Source organism: Helianthus annuus, chromosome 15 (assembly GCF_002127325.2).
Source record: "Helianthus annuus cultivar XRQ/B chromosome 15, HanXRQr2.0-SUNRISE, whole genome shotgun sequence".
Lineage (NCBI taxonomy): Eukaryota > Viridiplantae > Streptophyta > Magnoliopsida > Asterales > Asteraceae > Helianthus > Helianthus annuus.
In genome coordinates, this window is record NC_035447.2 from 34,261,478 (window position 1) to 34,283,790 (window position 22,313).

General features: G+C 38.8%; 1 protein-coding gene across 1 annotated transcript; it reads right to left on the reverse strand.

Moving 5' to 3' along the window:
- Positions 1 to 14,951: 14,951 nt before the first annotated feature.
- On the reverse strand, positions 14,952 to 18,666 carry LOC110913548. The gene is made up of 4 exons (XM_022158368.2): positions 18,479 to 18,666; positions 17,147 to 17,813; positions 16,203 to 16,606; positions 14,952 to 15,348 (listed from the first exon to the last, which is right to left on the reverse strand). Exons 1-4 carry the CDS (start codon positions 18,547 to 18,549, stop codon positions 15,240 to 15,242), a joined length of 1,251 nt encoding a protein of 416 aa, XP_022014060.1. The 5' UTR covers positions 18,550 to 18,666; the 3' UTR covers positions 14,952 to 15,239.
- Between the last annotated feature and the right edge of the window lie 3,647 nt (positions 18,667 to 22,313).

Consider the following 22,313-nt stretch of genomic DNA (forward strand, 5'->3'; position numbering starts at 1 on the left):
CTTTATACTATAACCCTTTAATACTTTACCATATTACTATTTCATACCTCATATTACTGTATCTTACCTTCAGAATCTGAATCTATGAGCGTGTTAGGATTGTAAGTTATGGAATGTAGACCCTAGACAGGCCCCTTCATCACGTCTCGACACATCTGGATCTACTAGTCTTACCATAACTTTCTTTATAAAATCATACTTCACGTTAGTAAAGATTAATTAGCATTCTTTAAACATATGCTTTGCTTTGAAAACACATAAAAAGTATGCACATCTCCCTAAAAAGTAACATAAAGAAGGGTCTAGATACTCACCAGCAAACCATGTTGTAATTGTAACGCCCTGCGTTTTGATACTTTAATTATCTCGGTAGGTCTCGTCGTATTTCCTATCATGTGATGCTTTTACTCTCGAGACAAACGATCATAATGAAAATGAGACTATTTGATCTTAATCATGTTAAACTATGTGAAACTTTTACTCTATGTGATGATTCTTGACGCTTATTACATGTGTGAACGATAGGTCTAAACAGAATCTTGACTCTTGTGATGCTTGACTCTTTGATATGATTCTTGATTCTATGTTATGATTCTTGACTCTTGATACTTGTGGAATGAGAAACTTGATTCTTGACTCTTGATATTTATTGAACGAGAAACTTTGATACTTGGTTGAACGAGAAACTTGATGCTTATTGAACGGGAAACTAGCTTAAACGCAGAATTGAAACACGAAAACTTTTGTGTTAATTATAAAATAATACCATGTAATGATTTCTCACAATGATACGGAACGCAACACTTAATCTAGCTCGCAAAACGAACCAAAGTCGGAAAACTAGCAAACGGGATTTGGCTGTCCGAATGGACATCTGATCGGATGACCATCCGACCGGATGGCCATTCGACCGGATGGCCATTCGACCGGAAAGCCATCCGGCCCCTTGCACTCCCCACCGACTAGCTGTTACTATCACCTATAAATAGGACCTGTGACAACCCGATCTTCCGAGGTTAGTAACGTTTTACTTTGCGATCTTAACTCCTCTATATCTCCTTCTTATGCTAAAACGTCTTATTCAATTGTAACCCCCATTAAACTTTAATAATTAAGCGAGGTATCGTATTGGCATTTGTTTTGTTGGACTGTGCACACCTTGGACCGATTGGTCACACTCTACTGTTAGAAGGCCACCCAAACCCAAATTCACCCATCAAAATATTAATTAAAGTTCGGCCCAGTTATGTGCAGCCCAAAGTTTCATAACCAGTCCAAATAGGTGGAGTTTTAACTCTATAATTAGAAGAACGTAACTCCCTTATGCCCTCACCTCCTCATCGTAGCAAACCCTACCCTTTTGAAGAAGTGTGTCGGCAATAGCAGCCCCCCCCTTCGATACTTAGTCTCAATTGGTGCTCTCGGTTAGTCTTGTACTTTAATTCACTGTTATTATAAAGTTCATAATAGTTGTTTTAATTGTGTCGAATTATTGTTCATGAAAACTACATGATGTGAATTCTTGGCAACTTCTGTGTGATTGGCTGCAAGAATGTAGGTAATTGGTTTCAAATATGACTGCATATTATTACTTGTAATGAACGTATGGATTTAGGGTGCATGATAATATAAGTTCTATACACTGAAATCGATAATTGTTACTGATGGTTGTATTGTATGTTTTGGTATGAATTAGAAGATTTTGATGTGTTGTAACCGCGAAGAACCGGGACGATATAAACCGTGTACTGCCATGCTAAATCTTGTGAAACTAGATAACTATAGGTTGATGTGATAAGTGATCGATGACTAGGAAGTTATGTGATCTTGATTGACTAATAGTTCAATATTAAGCTACTGTGATAAATACATTGACATCGGAATAATACATGATTGAATGTGATCACAAAGTAAGGTTAGGGTAACAATTAAGGAGGGGTAAAATATAATATGGGAGGGTCACATGTTCAACCGACTTTGTGATAATCAACTGTTATTGGGTCATACCCTTCCTATGTCATGTGGGCTGATTATTCAAAAGATTTTTGGAGGTGTGGGCCGAGAACAAACAACAACTGTGAATTATCCGGCTGGGCCAAGTGTGAAGGGGCCGCACCTATATAGAGGGGTATGTGGGGACGGCTGGGTTGGGTTATTTGTAATGGGTCACATGTTACAGTGGATTATGTCACTGGAAAGTAATATTTGGTCCGAACCGGTTAGCCAGGGAGGATGCATGGACTATTATGAATGTTAGTGGTAATATTATATGAGACCATATAATGTTCACAGATATCAAATTCTTGGTCCAATAGGTGCTCATCAACCCAAATAAAAGTCAAATGCATGTAAAGTATTGTGTGGCCCCAATAAGTTGTTTAAGTGTTGTTAGATTTCATGCATGTATGTGTGAATCGATGTGTGTATTATTTATACAACATAGGAATTGCATGATGATTGCATTCTTTAATGTTAATGACACATGATTAAGACATGGACTGTTATGATAAATTGTTATGTGCAAGCAAGTGAATTAAATGATGATGAAACTAATGCTGTTTGATAATTACGGTAGGACTTGGGTTGAACAATTGGACGGGTAATTAAAACATACCGAGCAAACCGAGGTGAGTTCACTACATTCGAGCATGCGTCCCAGTGGTTGGGGATAGTCAGTGGGTATCCCGTGGAGGGATAAGTCTTTTGGGTAAAAACGGGTATATTGGTTAATATTCTCACCTATCATTTTGTAAGTCCCTTATTATGTTACCTGGAGGGTAACGGGTATTAGTTGGTAGCGCTACTTAGGTTTGGCACCCTCACACCGCTCCTAGATAGGACGGATGTGAACTAATGACCCAGTCGTGGCCCAGTACTAGATAGGAGTACGTGGGAAGGGCAGTCATGTATTTCAGGAGCCGTCTTGTTCGGAATTGAGATATTAACAATATTACTTGCATTGGTTATTGAACTGTTTTACATACAATTGGTAACAAACATTTCTAAAACTGTGAACTCGCCAGCGTTGTCTGATACACTTGTTACATGCTCGCAGGTCGTTAGGTACATGGAAACAGGAACTTGCTGGCTGGAGGGCGAGAGTGGTCATGGTTACATTAATGAATTTATTTATCAGACATTTATTTACTGTGGTTGTTTGGATGGTATTTACAGTATGATACATTAACGCTTCCGCTGAACTTATGGTTTTGGATAACTTATGTTTGAGATTTCAGTGTTATTAAACAATGGAACTTCATTTCAAACTTATGATTCAATGTAATTGGTGGCTCATTGCTAGTCGTCACACGCCTAACAGGGACACTCCCTAGGTGATAATTTGGGGGGTGTGACAGTTTGGTATCAGAGCCACTGGTTATAGTGAACTTGGTTTTTAAAACGTTTTATAAAACCAGACTATAACTGAACTGATCCGACATTGACCATGACACTCAGCTCCAGCTCAGCAAGGTTCGTCTCTATTTACTAATGCATAGCCTATTTAGTACATACTCATGATTAGTATCACACTCAACCGCATACTTGACACTACAGTATGAACTCATATGTTATCGGTCTATGCTACGTGTTTTAAGAGTAGGACTCTTCTTGAACTTACATGCTCTATGTTGTGATGTCATTGGTCGTGCTGCTTGAATTTGGGGGAAACCTTTTAACATGAGTTGGGAGGAACTGAGATAAACATGCAAATTGGGTTATTATTATGGGTGCACACATAATAACAACGTGGGGTGCATGTGAGTCCCAGTAAATCTCGACTAGTGTGAAAAAGGAATTCCGCGTTGTTAGTCAATCTTGTATTAGAACCTCGAAAACTGTGAATACCATAGCAATACTTGACATCTACTTGAACTTGTCTGTTAAATTCGTTCCTTTTTCCCATATTTATAGAATCATGAACGGACGTGGTGGAGGCCGTCGTGGTGGACGTGGTGGAGGCCGCGGTGGTGGACGTGGCCAAATCAATATGACACAAGCTGAGCTAGCGGATTTAATCAACGCCCAGGTGGCTGCAGCCTTGGCAGCTTATCAGGCTGGTCAGCCAGCGCCACAAAATCCGCCTCACCCACCTGTTTGCACATTTAAAACCTTCATGGATTGTAAGCCGCAGACCTTCAGTGGGACTGAAGGGGCTGTAGGACTCTTGCGCTGGTTCGAAAAGGCAGAATCCGTATTCGCGATGTGTAACTGCCCGGTTGGGGACAGAGTGAAATTTGCTGCGGGCACGCTCGAAGATGGTGCCTTGACCTGGTGGAATGCCCAGGTTCAACTGTTAGGCATCGAGGCGGCGAACGCCACTACGTGGGACGACTTCAAAGAATTGACGAGGGAGGAATATTGTCCTCGTGATGAAATACAGAAATTAGAAAACGAGTATTATGATTTGAAAATGGTGGGATCCGAAATTGAAGCATACGTGAAGCGATCGTATGAGTTGGCTGACTTGTGTCCGAATTTGTCTCGACCTATGCCTCGAAGAATTGAGTTGTTTATCAAGGGATTACCCCCACGGGTGAAAGGTTTGGTTACTGCGGCAAACCTTAATAACTTAACTCAGATTGTCCGTTTGGCTCACAAGATCGTTGATCAAGAGGTGGAGAGCAATTGACTACCACCACGTATTTCTAGCGCTACTACAGCCGCTACTACTTCCACTGCACCTGCTACTGATAGCAAGCGTAAGTGGAACGATATGGACAAGGGGTCCAACTCTGCACAACCTCAGAAGAAGACGGATACCGGCAGCAACCGCAGTTTCAGCCAGTCATCGTCAGTGAATCAAAACCAGAGTAACAAGTCAGGGCAGGGATCATATGCGGGGAAGCTACCTTTGTGCAACAAGTGTAACTATCATCACAAGGGGCAGTGTGCTCGGGTTTGTCATCGGTGTAACCGATCAGGGCACGTGGCTAGGGATTGTAGGGCTACACTTCCAGCTCAGCAGCATCCATCACAGCAGTCGGGTAGACAACAGACTCAGCAGAACCAGGGTACTCAAAAAGGGTGTTATCAGTGTGGGGCCGAGGGGCACTTCAAGCGAGACTGCCCTCAGCTGAAGCAGAACACAGGGGGTAACAACGGGGATAGCAATGCCGGAAACAATGGGGGTAATGTTGCGCGTGGGCGCGGGTTTGTGTTAGGAGCTGGGGAAGCGCGGAACGACGGCAACGTGGTTACCGGTACGTTTTCAGTAAACGGTGTATTTGCTTCTATTTTATTTGACTCTGGTGCCGATTGGAGTTACGTGTCTTTGGGGTTCAGTTCTCAGTTAGGGTTAAGTCCTACACCTCTCGTAATGAAACACCTTGTAGAGATAGCAAATGGTAAAACAATCGAAGCTTCGCATGTCCTAGTTGGGTGTAAACTCGATCTTCTGGGTCAAGTATTCGACATTGACCTACTTCCCATTACTCTTGGAAGCTTCGACGTGATTATCGGTATGGACTGGTTGTCCAAGTATCAGGCGGAGATTCTCTGTAAGGAGAAGATCGTACGTGTCCCCCTTCCTGGTGGAGAATCTTTATCGGTTCAGGTCATCGCAGTGGGACCCCAGTTAGTATTGTTTCAACAATGAAGGCTCAGAAGTATCTGCGTAAGGGCTATCCTGCTATTTTCGCCCTTGTCACTGATTCACAGTCTGATGAAAGGAAGATTGAAGATCTTCCAGTTGTTCGTGAATATCCTGACATATTTCCTGAGGAACTCCCTGGTTTACCTCCACATCGTCAGGTGGAATTCCAGATCGACCTCGCCCCAGCGGCAGCCCCGGTTGCTCGTGCGCCATACCGTCTTGCGCCAGGGGAGTTGCAGGAATTGTCAAACCAACTCCAAGAGCTGTTGGATAGGGGTTTCATCCGACCTAGCTCTTCCCCCTGGGGAGCCCCAGTCCTATTTGTTAAGAAGAAGGATGGGTCTTTTCGGATGTGTATAGATTATCGCGAGCTCAACAAGATGACGGTCAAAAACCGTTATCCTTTGCCTCGTATCGACGACCTGTTTGACCAGCTGCAAGTGTCAAGTTTTTATTCTAAGATCGACTTAAGGTCAGGATATCATCAGGTGCGAGTCAGAGAGGAAGACGTTCCCAAAACAGCGTTTCGGACGCGATACGGTCACTATGAGTTCTTGGTTATGCCATTCGGGTTGACCAACGCACCAGCGGTCTTCATGGATCTCATGAACCGCGTGTGCAAGCCATACCTTGACGACTTCGTTATCGTTTTTATCGACGACATTCTAATTTATTCCAAGAACAAGGAGGATCATGAGCGGCATCTACGCCTTATCCTAGAACTCCTGAGGAGGGAGCAGTTGTACGCGAAATTTTCTAAGTGTGATTTTTGGATACGGGAGGTACATTTTCTGGGGCATATAGTTAATGAGATGGGCATACATGTGGATCCTGCCAAGATCGACGCCATTAGAAATTGGGCGGCACCAAGGAATCCTTCGGAGGTGCCGCAATTTCTCGGTCTAGCAGGGTATTATCGTCGTTTTATTCAGAACTTCTCGAAGATTGCTCAGCCACTCACCTCATTAACACAGAAGAAGGTAGTTTACTCTTGGGGAACGAAACAGGAGGATGCTTTCCAGCTTTTGAAACAAAAATTATGCAGCGCGCCAATTCTATCTCTACCAGATGGTACCGAGGATTTTGTGGTTTATTGTGATGCTTCGATTCAGGGTCTCGGTTGCGTGTTGATGCAACGCGAGAAGGTGATAGCTTATGCTTCTCGTCAGTTGAAAGTACATGAGAAAAACTACACGACACACGACTTGGAGTTAGGAGCAGTGGTCTTTGCACTGAAGATTTGGAGGCATTATCTATACGGCACGAAATGCACCATCTATACTGATCACAAGAGCCTTCAGCATATCTTCGACCAGAGAGAATTGAATATGCGTCAGCGTCGTTGGGTAGAGTTGTTCAATGATTACGAGTGTGCCATCAAGTATCACCCAGGTAAAGCTAACGTCGTAGCAGATGCTCTTAGCCGCAAGGAAACGAAGCCGAAGCGTGTTCGTGCTCTACAGCTTACTATTCATTCTGATTTACCCACACGGATTCATTCAGCTCAGGTCGAGGCCTTAAAGGTTGGAAACATTGAAGCAGAGGGTTTGCGTGGTATGAACAAGAAGTTCGAGCAAAAGTCTGATGGCATTTACTATTTTATGGGGAGATTATGGGTTCCTCTGTTTGGCGATCTCCACGAACTTGTGATGGATGAAGCACATAAGTCTCGATACTCTATTCACCCGGGATCTGATAAGATGTATCAGGATCTCAAAGTCTTGTATTGGTGGCCGAATATGAAAGCTATTATCGCAACATACGTGAGTAATTGCTTAACCTGTGCTAGAGTCAAAGTAGAGTACCAGAAACCTTCGGGTCTACTCCAGCAGCCAGAGATACCCATGTGGAAATGGGAACAAATCGCTATGGATTTTCTTACGGGATTACCGAGAACGCAGGCTGGGAATGATACTATTTGGGTGATTGTCGACCGTCTCACGAAGTCAGCACACTTTCTGGCAATCAAGGAAACAGATAAGTATTCACAGCTGGCAGCAGTTTATCTTAAGGAGGTTGTATCTAGGCACGGGGTACCAACTTCTATCATTTCAGATCGAGATCCGCGTTTTACTTCTGAGTTATGGCAGGCTATGCACAAATCGTTTGGTTCACGCCTCGACATGAGTACTGCTTATCACCCACAGACGGATGGTCAGAGTGAGCGCACCATTCAGACGCTTGAAGACATGTTGCGGGCATGTGTGATTGATTTTGGGAAAGGATGGGAGAAACATTTGCCATTGATAGAGTTCTCCTACAACAACAGCTACCATACTAGTATCAAGGCAGCTCCGTTCGAAGCATTGTACGTGCGGAAATGCCGTTCTCCTCTCTGTTGGGCCGAAGTGGGAGACAGTCAGATTACGGGTCCTGAGCTTGTACTAGAAACTTCGGAAAAGATTGTTCAGATCAGGAACCGCATGGCAGCGGCACTTGACCGCCAGAAGAGCTACGCTGACAAGCGTAGCAAACCGTTAGAGTTTGCAGTAGGTGATCGAGTTATGTTGAAAGTTTCACCGTGGAAGGGTGTTGTACGTTTCGGGAAGCGTGGCAAGCTTAACCCGCGCTATGTGGGGCCATTCAAAATCCTGGAGCGAATCGGTAAAGTCGCTTACAAGCTCGAGTTACCTGCTGAGTTGGGCAATGTGCATGATGTTTTTCACGTTTCACAATTGAAGAAGTGTTTGGTTGACGAAACACTAGTGGTACCGTTTCAAGAGCTCAAGATTGACGACAAGCTACAGTTCGTTGAAGAGCCTATTGAGATCATGGATCGGGAGGTCAAGGTACGTAAACACAGCCGTATTCCGATTGTTAGAGTTCGTTGGAACTCAAGACGTGGACCGGAGTTCACGTGGGAGCGAGAGGATCAAATGAAGCTTAAGTATCCTCATCTTTTTCCTAACGACAAGTCTACACCGGGTGAAACAAGTGAATTTCGGGACGAAATTCCCTTTCAAGTTGGGGATGATGTCACACCTGAGCAAAATCCACAACAACCTTGATTCCTCACTTCATCTCTCTACGCATACTTGTCAAATTTCGGGACGAAATTTCTTTCAAGTTGGGGATGATGTGACAACCCGATCTTCCGAGGTTAGTAACGTTTTACTTTGCGATCTTAACTCCTCTATATCTCCTTCTTATGCTAAAACGTCTTATTCAATTGTAACCCCCATTAAACTTTAATAATTAAGCGAGGTATCGTATTGGCATTTGTTTTGTTGGACTGTGCACACCTTGGACCGATTGGTCACACTCTACTGTTAGAGGGCCACCCAAACCCAAATTCACCCATCAAAATATTAATTAAAGTTCGGCCCAGTTATGTGCAGCCCAAAGTTTCATAACCAGTCCAAATAGGTGGAGTTTTAACTCTATAATTAGAAGAACGTAACTCCCTTATGCCCTCACCTCCTCATCGTAGCAAACCCTACCCTTTTGAAGAAGTGTGTCGGCAATAGCAGCCCCCCCCCCTTCGATACTTAGTCTCAATTGGTGCTCTCGGTTAGTCTTGTACTTTAATTCACTGTTATTATAAAGTTCATAATAGTTGTTTTAATTGTGTCGAATTATTGTTCATGAAAACTACATGATGTGAATTCTTGGCAACTTCTGTGTGATTGGCTGCAAGAATGTAGGTAATTGGTTTCAAATATGACTGCATATTATTACTTGTAATGAACGTATGGATTTAGGGTGCATGATAATATAAGTTCTATACACTGAAATCGATAATTGTTACTGATGGTTGTATTGTATGTTTTGGTATGAATTAGAAGATTTTGATGTGTTGTAACCGCGAAGAACCGGGACGATATAAACCGTGTACTGCCATGCTAAATCTTGTGAAACTAGATAACTATAGGTTGATGTGATAAGTGATCGATGACTAGGAAGTTATGTGATCTTGATTGACTAATAGTTCAATATTAAGCTACTGTGATAAATACATTGACATCGGAATAATACATGATTGAATGTGATCACAAAGTAAGGTTAGGGTAACAATTAAGGAGGGGTAAAATATAATATGGGAGGGTCACATGTTCAACCGACTTTGTGATAATCAACAGTTATTGGGTCATACCCTTCCTATGTCATGTGGGCTGATTATTCAAAAGATTTTTGGAGGTGTGGGCCGAGAACAAACAACAACTGTGAATTATCCGGCTGGGCCAAGTGTGAAGGGGCCGCACCTATATAGAGGGGTATGTGGGGACGGCTGGGTTGGGTTATTTGTAATGGGTCACATGTTACAGTGGATTATGTCACTGGAAAGTAATATTTGGTCCGAACCGGTTAGCCAGGGAGGATGCATGGACTATTATGAATGTTAGTGGTAATATTATATGAGACCATATAATGTTCACAGATATCAAATTCTTGGTCCAATAGGTGCTCATCAACCCAAATAAAAGTCAAATGCATGTAAAGTATTGTGTGGCCCCAATAAGTTGTTTAAGTGTTGTTAGATTTCATGCATGTATGTGTGAATCGATGTGTGTATTATTTATACAACATAGGAATTGCATGATGATTGCATTCTTTAATGTTAATGACACATGATTAAGACATGGACTGTTATGATAAATTGTTATGTGCAAGCAAGTGAATTAAATGATGATGAAACTGATGCTGTTTGATAATTACGGTAGGACTTGGGTTGAACAATTGGACGGGTAATTAAAACATACCGAGCAAACCGAGGTGAGTTCACTACATTCGAGCATGCGTCCCAGTGGTTGGGGACAGTCAGTGGGTATCCCGTGGAGGGATAAGTCTTTTGGGTAAAAACGGGTATATTGGTTAATATTCTCACCTATCATTTTGTTAGTCCCTTATTATGTTACCTGGAGGGTAACGGGTATTAGTTGGTAGCGCTACTTAGGTTTGGCACCCTCACACCGCTCCTAGATAGGACGGATGTGAACTAATGACCCAGTCGTGGCCCAGTACTAGATAGGAGTACGTGGGAAGGGCAATCATGTATTTCAGGAGCCGTCTTGTTCGGAATTGAGATATTAACAATATTACTTGCATTGGTTATTGAACTGTTTTACATACAATTGGTAACAAACATTTCTAAAACTGTGAACTCGCCAGCGTTGTCTGATACACTTGTTACATGCTCGCAGGTCGTTAGGTACATGGAAACAGGAACTTGCTGGCTGGAGGGCGAGAGTGGTCATGGTTACATTAATGAATTTATTTATCAGACATTTATTTACTGTGGTTGTTTGGATGGTATTTACAGTATGATACATTAACGCTTCCGCTGAACTTATGGTTTTGGATAACTTATGTTTGAGATTTCAGTGTTATTAAACAATGGAACTTCATTTCAAACTTATGATTCAATGTAATTGGTGGCTCATTGCTAGTCGTCACACGCCTAACAGGGACACTCCCTAGGTGATAATTTGGGGGTGTGACAGGACCCTTGACCCTTCGTTTCACACCTTTGCCTCTGCCATTCGACAACACGCACTCTCAGTCACTTTAATCATGATTCAAGCCCATTCCGTAAGTATTTCTCCTTCAATCCTGTACAACCCTCATCATTTATCACTTCTACACCACATTCTTCATCAAAATCACATAAACACTTCAACTTTTTCACGAAAACCAACTGATTTGGGCCTCTTGAAGGTGGTTTCCACTCAGCTGTTCATACAAACTGTTGTGGAGCACCATTTCACCAAGATCGACCCCAGATCTAAAGGAGTTTCATAACTTTTAAACAAAATCTAAAGGATTATCACACTTTTATATCAGATCTGACGGAACTTCATATGTTTCTGGCTCGGATCTGATGAACATCACGTTTTGCAACTGATTTTCGAACTTTTCTTCAGCTTTTATACAAAACATGGGTGAAATCAGACTCATATAGACTTTCGACTCGTTTCTTAGTCGAAAGCCGGTTTGAAAACTGAATTCCACCGAAAAACTGGCAATTGACGATCCAAACATGAAACTCCATCAGAAACAGCTCGTCGATACGAAAAGGGGTGATACCCATCCAATCGAACGAGCTGGGTTTGGTATGTTTCCGTTGTTTGACACGTCGACGCACCGTCACCGTTAACTCAAAACTTAGAAAATTTCACGAAACTTTACTCACTGACAATCTGTCCGAATGGCCATCCGATTAAATGACCATTCGTCCAGATGATCTGATTATTATGACACTTGTTTGTTTTACAGGACACTATGATCAAAATGTCGAAAACTTTAACAGTTCACAAACGCACACTGTTCGAATGGCCATCCGTTCGAATGGTCATCCGTCCAGATGACCATCCGATCGGATGGAGACCAACCGTTCGAATGGTCATCTGTCTGGATGACCATCCGTCTGGATGACCATCCGCTCAGGTAGTCTGTCAGACACTTTTACTCGATTTTTGCACCATTTGACACTCTGTTCCCGACCGGGTCAACACTTAGAGGACTTATGCTCTGTTCCCCGCACGCAGGCTGATCCAGTGCTCCCTTCGATCCAATTAGGTAGTGTTTGGTTTTAAGCACCCACTTTGAGTATACTCAATCCATTTTTGTTTTAAACACTTTTGGGATGCAACATGTATTCTATATCAAGACACTTGACACTTGAAACTTATTTGAAACATACTTTATCCATTTAAACATGAAACATGAAACTTGTGATACTTGAGACTTTTATGCTATGTGAACGTTTAATCCTTGTGTGTAGTTCCGCCTTAACAATTATAGCGCTATAGGAGTAACGCCCACCCCCTTGAGTCTTGGGGTATTGTTAGGATGAGACATATTAACCCCCCGTTATTCTTTGGGAAAGGCACTTTATTGCGTTGGAAACTTAGGCTATCACTTGGACCGCGTTAACTAGCATGGTGAAACTTGTTATATGTTTTCGTGTTGGATATCAGTTTTTAAACTATTATGCTACGTATTCAACCTTGTATGCTCGCCAACATTTTTGTTGCTTGTATTTTAATACATGTTGCAGGTTGATAGTAGCTGAGAATCAAGAAAAACAAGCTAGGATGATGCTTAGAAACTCATATTAGATAATTAGTTAATTTTGAACAATATTTGGATGATCATGTTGTTTTGATACATTATGTTGGTTGTGGAATGTGTTTGACATTTTAGACTTATTTATGAAATTTTGATTAATCTATATCGAAACAATTAGTTTTGTGGATTCTCTTAAGCAATCTGATTCGCTTAGTGCCGCGCCCCGATGTTTCCGCCATTGGTTGGGGTGTGACAGTAATTTATCTTAATTAAAAGGATCTCGACACTCGATGTCCTAAGTCAAATCTGGTCAACATACAAGCACAATGTCAGCAGTGCATTCCAATGTCCATGCGGAAACCCTAATTTATGCAAACTAAACCATGTGCAAGCCATGGCCAAGCGTAATCCTTGCCCAAATGCAAACTCAAGTGGCACGTGAATTGAGGTACAATTTTGCTTAGGGAAAAGCGTAAACTACTACTACTACTGCTGCTGCTACTACTACCATGGACAATCTAGATGTAAGCATATAGTCTCTCACGTAGAGCTCAAAGTAGGCAAGTGCATCACACAAAGCTAGGCACAAAGTACCATTTGCTTGCGTGCAAGGTAAGAGCGTGTTTTTTTTTTTCAAAACCTTAATCAAAGCTTTATTGGCGATTGTAGATTCAGACTTGAAAACTGATCAAGTCGCCGACTTTCTTCATCCATAAACTCTGATTTACACGTTTAAGATGTCCCATTCAAGACCGTTAACAAAGTCATGAACTATATTCAATGTTACCTTATTTGTTACAAATAGGTTAACCAACTCGATATGTGACAATCGCCAACTATCCATACTTGTATCCTGATCCATTTTTGTTTTCAATATAACCCAATCTATTATCCATACAATAAAACATTTGATTTCTATGTCATTTTATTTGTTTTATAAAAAACTTTATTGAAATCTAGAAAGTTTATTAAAACTTATAGAAGTTTAGTTTGATTTAAATTGCTTGTCAACAAGTCTTGTTAAGAGAATTTAAACGCCTTAAACTATTTTTATTAATTATTGTTTTGACTCCATTAAACTTGTTTTAATTCCTCTTTACAAATCCCACTATAAATATAGATTAAATCATCATCACTTTTCACACTTTAACACATTCTTTCTTAAGCTCTAAAACACAAACAAGTAAGTTTTACAACTTTATGCATTTTATATCTTTTGTTATGATTTTACTATGAAGAATCACATTCTAAGGTTCATACTAATTTAGGAATTTTTAGGATTTCAAATTCTAAACTAATTAATATACTTTTTGACATTGTGATTCATACTAATTGTTAGCCTTAGACATGCTTGTGGTAATTTTTAGAATTCTATCTATTATTTACATTAATTTAGTCTTTATATATTGTTTCAAATATATATTCTATAGAAATCGTGTTACACATTTTAAATCATATAGATTGTAGTTAATATTTGAAAACTATATTGGAGTCATAAAAATGTTAATTGGACATTTTTCTACATAAGCTAAATCATACTTAATTAGATATCTATTTTATTCATATAAATTATATATAAAATTTTTAAGTCCACATTTTATTAATCTATGTAATTCCTATAGATACTTTTATATTTATACTTTTATACTTTAGGTCTAAATAGTTTTGTTATGGCTGTTAGAAAGTATTTGACAATCTTATGAGACTTTAAAACTATATATTTACATCTTTAATCCTATTAGATAGTCGCTTTTGTACAAAAATGATTATACACTTTTATGCACATCCTAATAATCATTATTGTCATACTTATTGTTTAGAGTAGTTAGGAATATTTATTTCTATTGCATGTATTTCGACACATCATATAAGTTATGGTATTTGTTCAACTAAATATGTATAACAAGTACACAAATAGTTCTAACCCAACCTGGTTTGTAGCCATCTCAGACCGGTTTCCTGTAGGGTTGGTATTTCCGTACCTCCAAAACGGTTTCAACAAAAACCAGTTTTGACTTTTGTTCACCCAAACCGGAACCGGTTTGTGAAAAAAAACCCAAAATGTGCACCTCTATTTTCAAGTATTTATCAAAAAAAAAAAAAAAAAAAAAAAAAAAACGAAGATTACAAAATCTAGGATATCAAAGTAGGGAGTTGTTCGGTAAGGATTGTATATTTGTCACGGAACTAGAAACATAAAAAATGAGAACGGAGAAAAACAACATGATCAAGAAACAAATGCACACGCCAAACACTCAGGTGAAAATTGAAGTGAACACATATACGAAGGAACTCGAAATGTAGGTCAAGATTTTGCATATTGACTTACTTTACATATCACAGAAAACAATAATGCTTATGACATATAAATGGTTCATCAAATCAAATATGAATATGTAAAATGTACTATGTCAAATCCAGAAACATGACCATGGACTGAAACTGAAACAAAAATCCATTTGATTTCCATGTGTATATGAAGCTTGAAAATAGGAGAAACACATCTCATTTCCACTTCCATTCAACCCCCAAATCAAACTCACAAGAGGGAGTAAATGCCCCAAAAATATTGACACATGGGGGTATGTATTTACCAGCAATACTGGAAATTAAATCTCTCACTCTGTGCATTATGACTTCAAAATTTACAGCAGAGAAGGCCCTTCCTCCATCTTCCTTGCTTTTGTAATCTTTTCCTCTCTACTTTTCCCATTCTTACAGGGCTGCTAGCATATTCGTTTTCTAGTCTGCATAGCGAAAAACATTTCAGGTACAATAAGTAGAGACAACATACAATTGTTTACTAGTATTGTGCATGAAAATAAATGACCTACTAGTATGCATGTTATTAGAGGTACATTTTGACTAGTTTATGTAAAAATCGGACTATTTGAGTTTTGTTATATCTCATAGTTGGGGTGTTTTACGAATCGTTTTGAATTACTCGAGTTAACCGAATCAGGTTTTCCGATTTTTGAAATTTTGAAGTGGAATTTGAATTAAATTTGAGTTTGAATTAGATTCGAAAAAAAACCAATTTGAATTCGAATTCGAATTCGAAATTTCATTTGATTCGTATGTATACATAAAAATACAAAAAAAGTTATAAACATAATTCAAAGTCGAACTCCGAATCGAATAGAAAATCACAAAGTCAAATATGATTTGAAAATCAAAATCCAAATTCAAATCGGTTGCTTATTTGATTAAAAATTTTCAAAAAATGAATTCGGAGTTCGGATCCAATTTCAATGTCATTGGAGTCCGATTCGAATATTGAACACCCTATATATATTATTCAATTAAGCTGTGACACCAAAGGGTTGGAATTAGTCCAAAATCTGTTTTTAATGCATATACTTTCTGATTTATTAAAAATTATGATTATTGTTTACTTCTGTAGTCATAACTCAATTAATTAATGTTTGGTATAAAAAATAAAAATAAAGAATTGGACGAAAAGTTTTTAGCCGGTCAACTCAAACTGATTCGGTCCATACTATCCTTGCACGTATTATTTGGCCATTTTCAACCCAAACATGTTACCCACCCCATCTTGTCACCTCTACATGTTATTATCTAAGTAAAGTGAAGTTATTACGTGGGGAAGGCGAACGATCTGGTGCTAGTTGCACTGCTATCTGATCTGGTAGAGATTCCAACTGCCAATGGCATAGGCCTGGAGCAGGAGGAGATAAGTTCTGAAATGACACCTGCCATGGAGAAACTTGACTCTCCTTCAACATATCTTGTTTCATGATTATTCACTGGTAGTTTATAATCTGAAGCGGCGTCTTGTTGATTAACGACACTTTCTGTTTCCGATGTAAGTTCATGTGTGGATTTAAGATTAATGGATCCACAAGGATTACTATCCTCTCTTTTTTTCCTTGTGTCAAAATGAAAAGCGACACCTTCCTCTATCTTGCTTTCATCAAATATATTCTTTTGTATATTGGCTACAGATCCAACAATAGCCCTTTTTCTTTGCTTGTCTTTAGAACCCTGTGATTCAAACAATTGTGATAGTTTATTAAAGATAACACATCATAGTAACCGAATGAATATGTCAATTTGGTTTATCTCTAACGGGTTAAATTTTAAATGCGTAAATTCAAAATCAATTATTATAAAATGGTCAGATACGTTGAACGGACGGAAGTCACCCGTACAAAGTATAAGCTTCCTAAGTCATTTTATTCAGAAATATTAGATAATTACATAAATAATTTAATTGTAAGAGCATCCACAATGCTCATTTTTAGGGACGCTTTTGAGCCTATGTATAGGAAATGGCGGTCCAAGGCAACCGTGGAGACAAATGCACATGAATGGAGTTTGTGAGATGAGGGGAGGGGATTCGTGGAAAACAGGAGAGATCTTTAGGTAGGATGTGCGACACACCAACATGGAGGAGAGGGGGCGTCTTGACTCAAGTATCAGGAACTAAGTATTTTCAGAAGATTTAGGATAGAACAAACATTTCACATGTACCCGAGTTCCCCATCTTTAAACTAAACTATGCAACAATTAGGTAGTACGCACCTGAAGCGGATGCTGATTGATATCATCATCATAAAGGTTAGAGGACACAGGGAATTCCAGGGGTTTTTGTGACCAATCTTGTTGCAATGATATCTTGGAATTTGAAGCTAGTTGATGTGTACATAGATCATCTTGTAAACTAGTACTTAAATTCAACTTCTCTTCACAAATGTTTGTTAACTCATCAGCCATGTAACAGCATGACATGGTTGAAGATCTCAACCATTCATTGTTTGGAAACTCGGTGTCAAGACTTGCTTCAATCATGTCATCACCTCCATTCACAGGACAAGAATTGTATAGAGACTCATGATTATTATCCTTATGAACTGAAATAGTTTCCTCATCAGATATTTCTTCATCATCATTAATGCTAATATCCTTAACACGAAAATCACTCTCTTTATAACAAACGATCAACTCCGGCAAGTCACATTCTACCGAATGCTTATCAATGCGAAATCCAGCGGTTTTCGCTAACGCTGAAGGCCTTCTAAAGGGCACATCTTTATGATTATTGGTAAATTGGTTCCCAAAAGTTGAAATTTCAAGTTCTGGACGATTAGTCCAGTAGTTAACTTGGTTGTCCTCTTCGTTAGATAAAAAAGGATTTGTACACCTAGAATCCGTATTTGTGTTTGCTTCTAGTTCATCGGTGTTGAAATCACTGTTGAATTCAAATAAAATCTGAGTTAGAACTGTGCATATAATAATACAAGTTAATCTATATAGTCTGGTTTAAGATAAAAAAACACTAGTCTAGTTTGAGATAAAATAACACAATGAAAGATGAAACATATGCAAGAAATAAAACAAACAAATGTATCAGTAATATCGATCTTCGAATAGGATTTGGGGAGGGTGAGGTGAGGGCAGGCCTACCTCAGATTTCTTTTTCGGTTTAGGTGGTTTGGAGTTTTTAGCAGGGTTTGTAGTCATGTTTTGAAACATGTTTGGCTTCTAGGTGATTCGTTAGTTAAACTAACGGATTTGAACAATGTTTATGAGGATCCGCAAGTTGAACTAGCATATGTGTGGTGTTTTTGTTGAAAAGACATATGTGTTTGCCAGCTCATCACGAACTCTGAGAAACGTACTGAATCCTCATAAACAGTATTTACATCAAATAGTTTAAATAATGGATTTCCTAGTAGCCAAACATGTTTCAAAACTTGAATACAAACCATGTTTAAAACTTCTCCAAACCATCTAAAAAAAAATCCCTTACCTCTTATCTCTATCCAAAGGATAGAGAGGTTGCTCTGAATGAGACCCCAGCTCGATATACAAGAAATATGGAAACATATTGAGAAGGAACCAAAAAAGCTTTACCCGACTTCATTATCATCCTCAGCACATGCCGGAAGGGTTTGGAGAATCCGCAAGAGCTGTGTGGCAGACATGATTACCTATCTGGGAGTCGAGATGGCACCTACATAGACAATGAACATGTATAACTGTAGCTAAGCTTCATGAGACAAACCAAGTTACTTAATGGGTAATCTCAGCATAAAACTTAGATGCGACATTGATTCCACAGGTTAGAACTATCAGAATTTGATTGCGCGGTTTTTCTTTCCTAAAAGACAGTCAATTCGGAAACAAAAGCAAGCAGGATGACATCTAATTGTGTTTGACTTGTATGTGGGAATATTTATACGTGTTTGTGGGAGAAAGAGGCTGTAACGTTGAACTCCACCAACTGGTGAAAGGTCAACTCTATAAAACCTAATCATTTCAAATCATCAAAATATATAATTATGGACATGCATTTAATATATACAAATACACAACATATAATATGTATGATGAGGCAGAGAGCTCCACCACTAACTAACATTAATATTAATTATGAACATAGTGTTCGTGAGTAATGTCTATACGTCAAGAACAGCCGGAAATTACAATATACATTGGTGCAAGTAACTAGACGTGAAGTATAAACTTGTTCAAAACTATTTTAATTATAGGAACCAAGAAACCTGCGCATAGTTATACCCCTAATCACATAACTACGAACAAAATGTTGTGTTGGTTCCACATATAAATAGAACTCACCCGCTTTAACTTCATGTGCAATGCACATTTTAAAATCTTACAAAAAGGATACTCTCGTTCTTAAAGAAAACTTAATATCTTATCCGATTATTGATTTCTGTGTAAGCAAAATACTTTAATCTGAAATTTCTGAAATTGATCTCTACACTATTTAGAAATTATCCAAGAATGATTGAAATGAAATCTCAAAACCAACACATATAGTTAGAAAAAACCCAAAGTACACAACAACAAGGTTAATCGCGCCTCCTATTCGTCATATTCTCGAAACTAGGCCAATAAATAAACAATGGCTCACCTGTAAACTACTCGAGTGGATCGTCACGTTCAGATTATTCGGTCATAATCATCACTGGTGACAAGTGTGAAGATATATATGAAGTCGGCCAATAGGGCAATAATTTCGCTGGAGGGCAGTGGAAAAACTGCCGGAAACCGAGAAAGACAGAAGGAGGTGAATCTGCTGAGGGAGAAAATAAATATCAACAATAACTCCTCATGCAGCATTTAGCTGTCCCTTAGCTTTTTGGCGACATGAGGATCTATTTTTATACATTATCTAAGAATGTAGAAATGCTTTTTTTTATTTAATTCGATTTATGTATACAGACGTTCTATTATATATCATGATTTGAGAATCATTACTTTTATTTTACTATTTTAGTTTATTTTATAAATATAAATTATATTCATACACCTCAAAGAGAACATTGATGTAGTTCTTTTGTTTTTGTTGGTTGAGTGGGGCGGCGGAAGGGCTATTAACGAGCTGAGATGAGCCGAGCTAGGCCCAGCTCGAACTCGGCTCAAAGTCAAATCGAGCTGGCTCGGCTCGAGCTCGAATTTCAAATCGAGCTAAGGTTTAGGGCTCGAGCTCGACTCGATATAAACTCGAGCTGGCTCGGCTCGATCTTATCCAGAAGAATTAAATTTACTAGTATAAATGCACTCAAATGTGGTTTGATTACCACGTATTTAAGCCAAAGGCTAGAAATATAACTTTCTTTGGCCAAAGAAGAAAACATGTAAGCATAGCTTATTGTTCTTTTGTTGGTTTCACCTTGGTTTTTATAAGGTAGGTGCTCCATCAGGGTTTGTGTTCTCAACGATGTGGAACAAAAGTGATTGTAGGATAATCAAAGTGTATGGATCAGAATCATATTATTAGTTTTTTATTGATAGTGTATGTCTCAGAATCATAATATTAGTTCTTATTAGTTCTTTATTGATCTCATTACATTATCTGCAGAATAAGCTTATTCTCTGCAAATACACATACATAGTTGGATAGTCAAAGTATATGTATCAGAATCATATAAGAATTCACTAGATTGGTAATTGTAAAAACTAACTAAATATTAAGATTGGAATATATAAGTTAACAAATTTAAAATTTTATGTCACCATTAAAACTAATATATTAAAAATAAAATAGTTCGAGCCGGCTCACGAGCTCACGAGCCGAGCTAGGCCTAGCTTGGGCTCGGCTCGTTTTCAAACCGAGCCGAACCGAGCCGACTTGTTTACAATCGAGCCAATTTCGAACAGAGCTTTTTTTTGAGTTGTTTTCGAGCGAGCCACGAATCGCGAGCTTTTTCAACACCTCTAGACGGCGGTTTGCTAACATTGGTAGAGCGGTGTGGTGGAAAGTATACATATGGAAACATATGTTAAAACAAAAAGACCAAGTGGTGTGTTAGGCTATTGGGTGTCGTCCGTTTTTCTCAGTAGTTTCTGCTGTGTGACGCATCAGTTTTTCCCGATTTTCCTTAGATTGCGTGGTGTCGTCTTAGATTTCCTCAGATTTCCACAAATCTAAATTATTTTAATTTAATTAAAACTTTAAAACAAATTATGTGTTTTTTTAAAAAAAACTGGGAATTCTAATTATACACATGAAATTATCCATAAAATTTATAAAACAAATTATATAAATATTACACATACTTCATTACAATATAACACACTTCTGACATTACACAAACCTAATTAAAATATTACACACTCATGACATTACACAATCCTAATTAAACACATAAAAGCCCCTAGTACATTACATAAATATTTCACAAACCTAATACATCAAATCCCAATTAAATAGGCCGGTCTTTGGAGATGACACGCTACGATCGCTATCACAATAGTTCGACCTCGCGTCTTCAAGACAACGTCCAAAGTCAGGAGATAGAAGGAATGGTTCATCATACAACCTAGGTTCGTATTCCTCACCCAGGTCGGTTTGGTACCTTTCATCCCATCTGGGTACGACTTGTGTAGGACGTAGGTTTGTAGGTGGAGGGTTTGTGTTGAAGTTTGTTTGATTCCCCCAAATTGTAAACCGTCAAAACAGATTTGAGCCATGGTGTAGTCATACATCCAGTTCAACTCCTCAAATGTAAGAGGATTTGGATCATCAAATCTAGTAACCAATTGAAAACGGGTGTGCCTATTGGCACACCAAACCCTAGCAAACCCTAGCAAAACCAGGGTTTATATACGCAGCGTATAGGGTTAACACTCTACGCTGCGTATTGACCTCTACGCTGCGTATATAAACCATGGATCTCAATGCCTATAACCAATCATTGCACAGAAAACAAGGCTTATATACGCTGCGTATAGGTCTCTACGCAGCGTATATAAACCATCTGAAAATTTAGGCTCATTTTGGTAGGTTTGAAGCATCAGATTTTTACAAGGTTCATATACGCTGCGTAGAGACCTATACGCAGCGTATATATAATCTGTGAATTTTGTTTCAACATTCGGTCTATTTGTGGTATAAATTCTTACCCGGTTACAACGTTAATTCGCTTAAAATATATAACGAGTTAAAAATATATAATGTTTTTTATTATTTAGTTGACGGCATCGTTAATTTATTTAGTCGATGTCGTCGAAAAGCGTGTAATGTTAAAATTTTAAAAAGCGTATATACGGTTCGAATACTATAACTTTAAAATATTATAGCTTAAATAAGTGGAAATACCCGGGTACTGTTCGAATATGTTAAACCGTTTACAGCAAAAGTTTTATATGTTCACCAAAAGTTTGATACATACAGCAAAATGATAAAACGATAAAATACTATGGCTGCTGATGCTGCTGA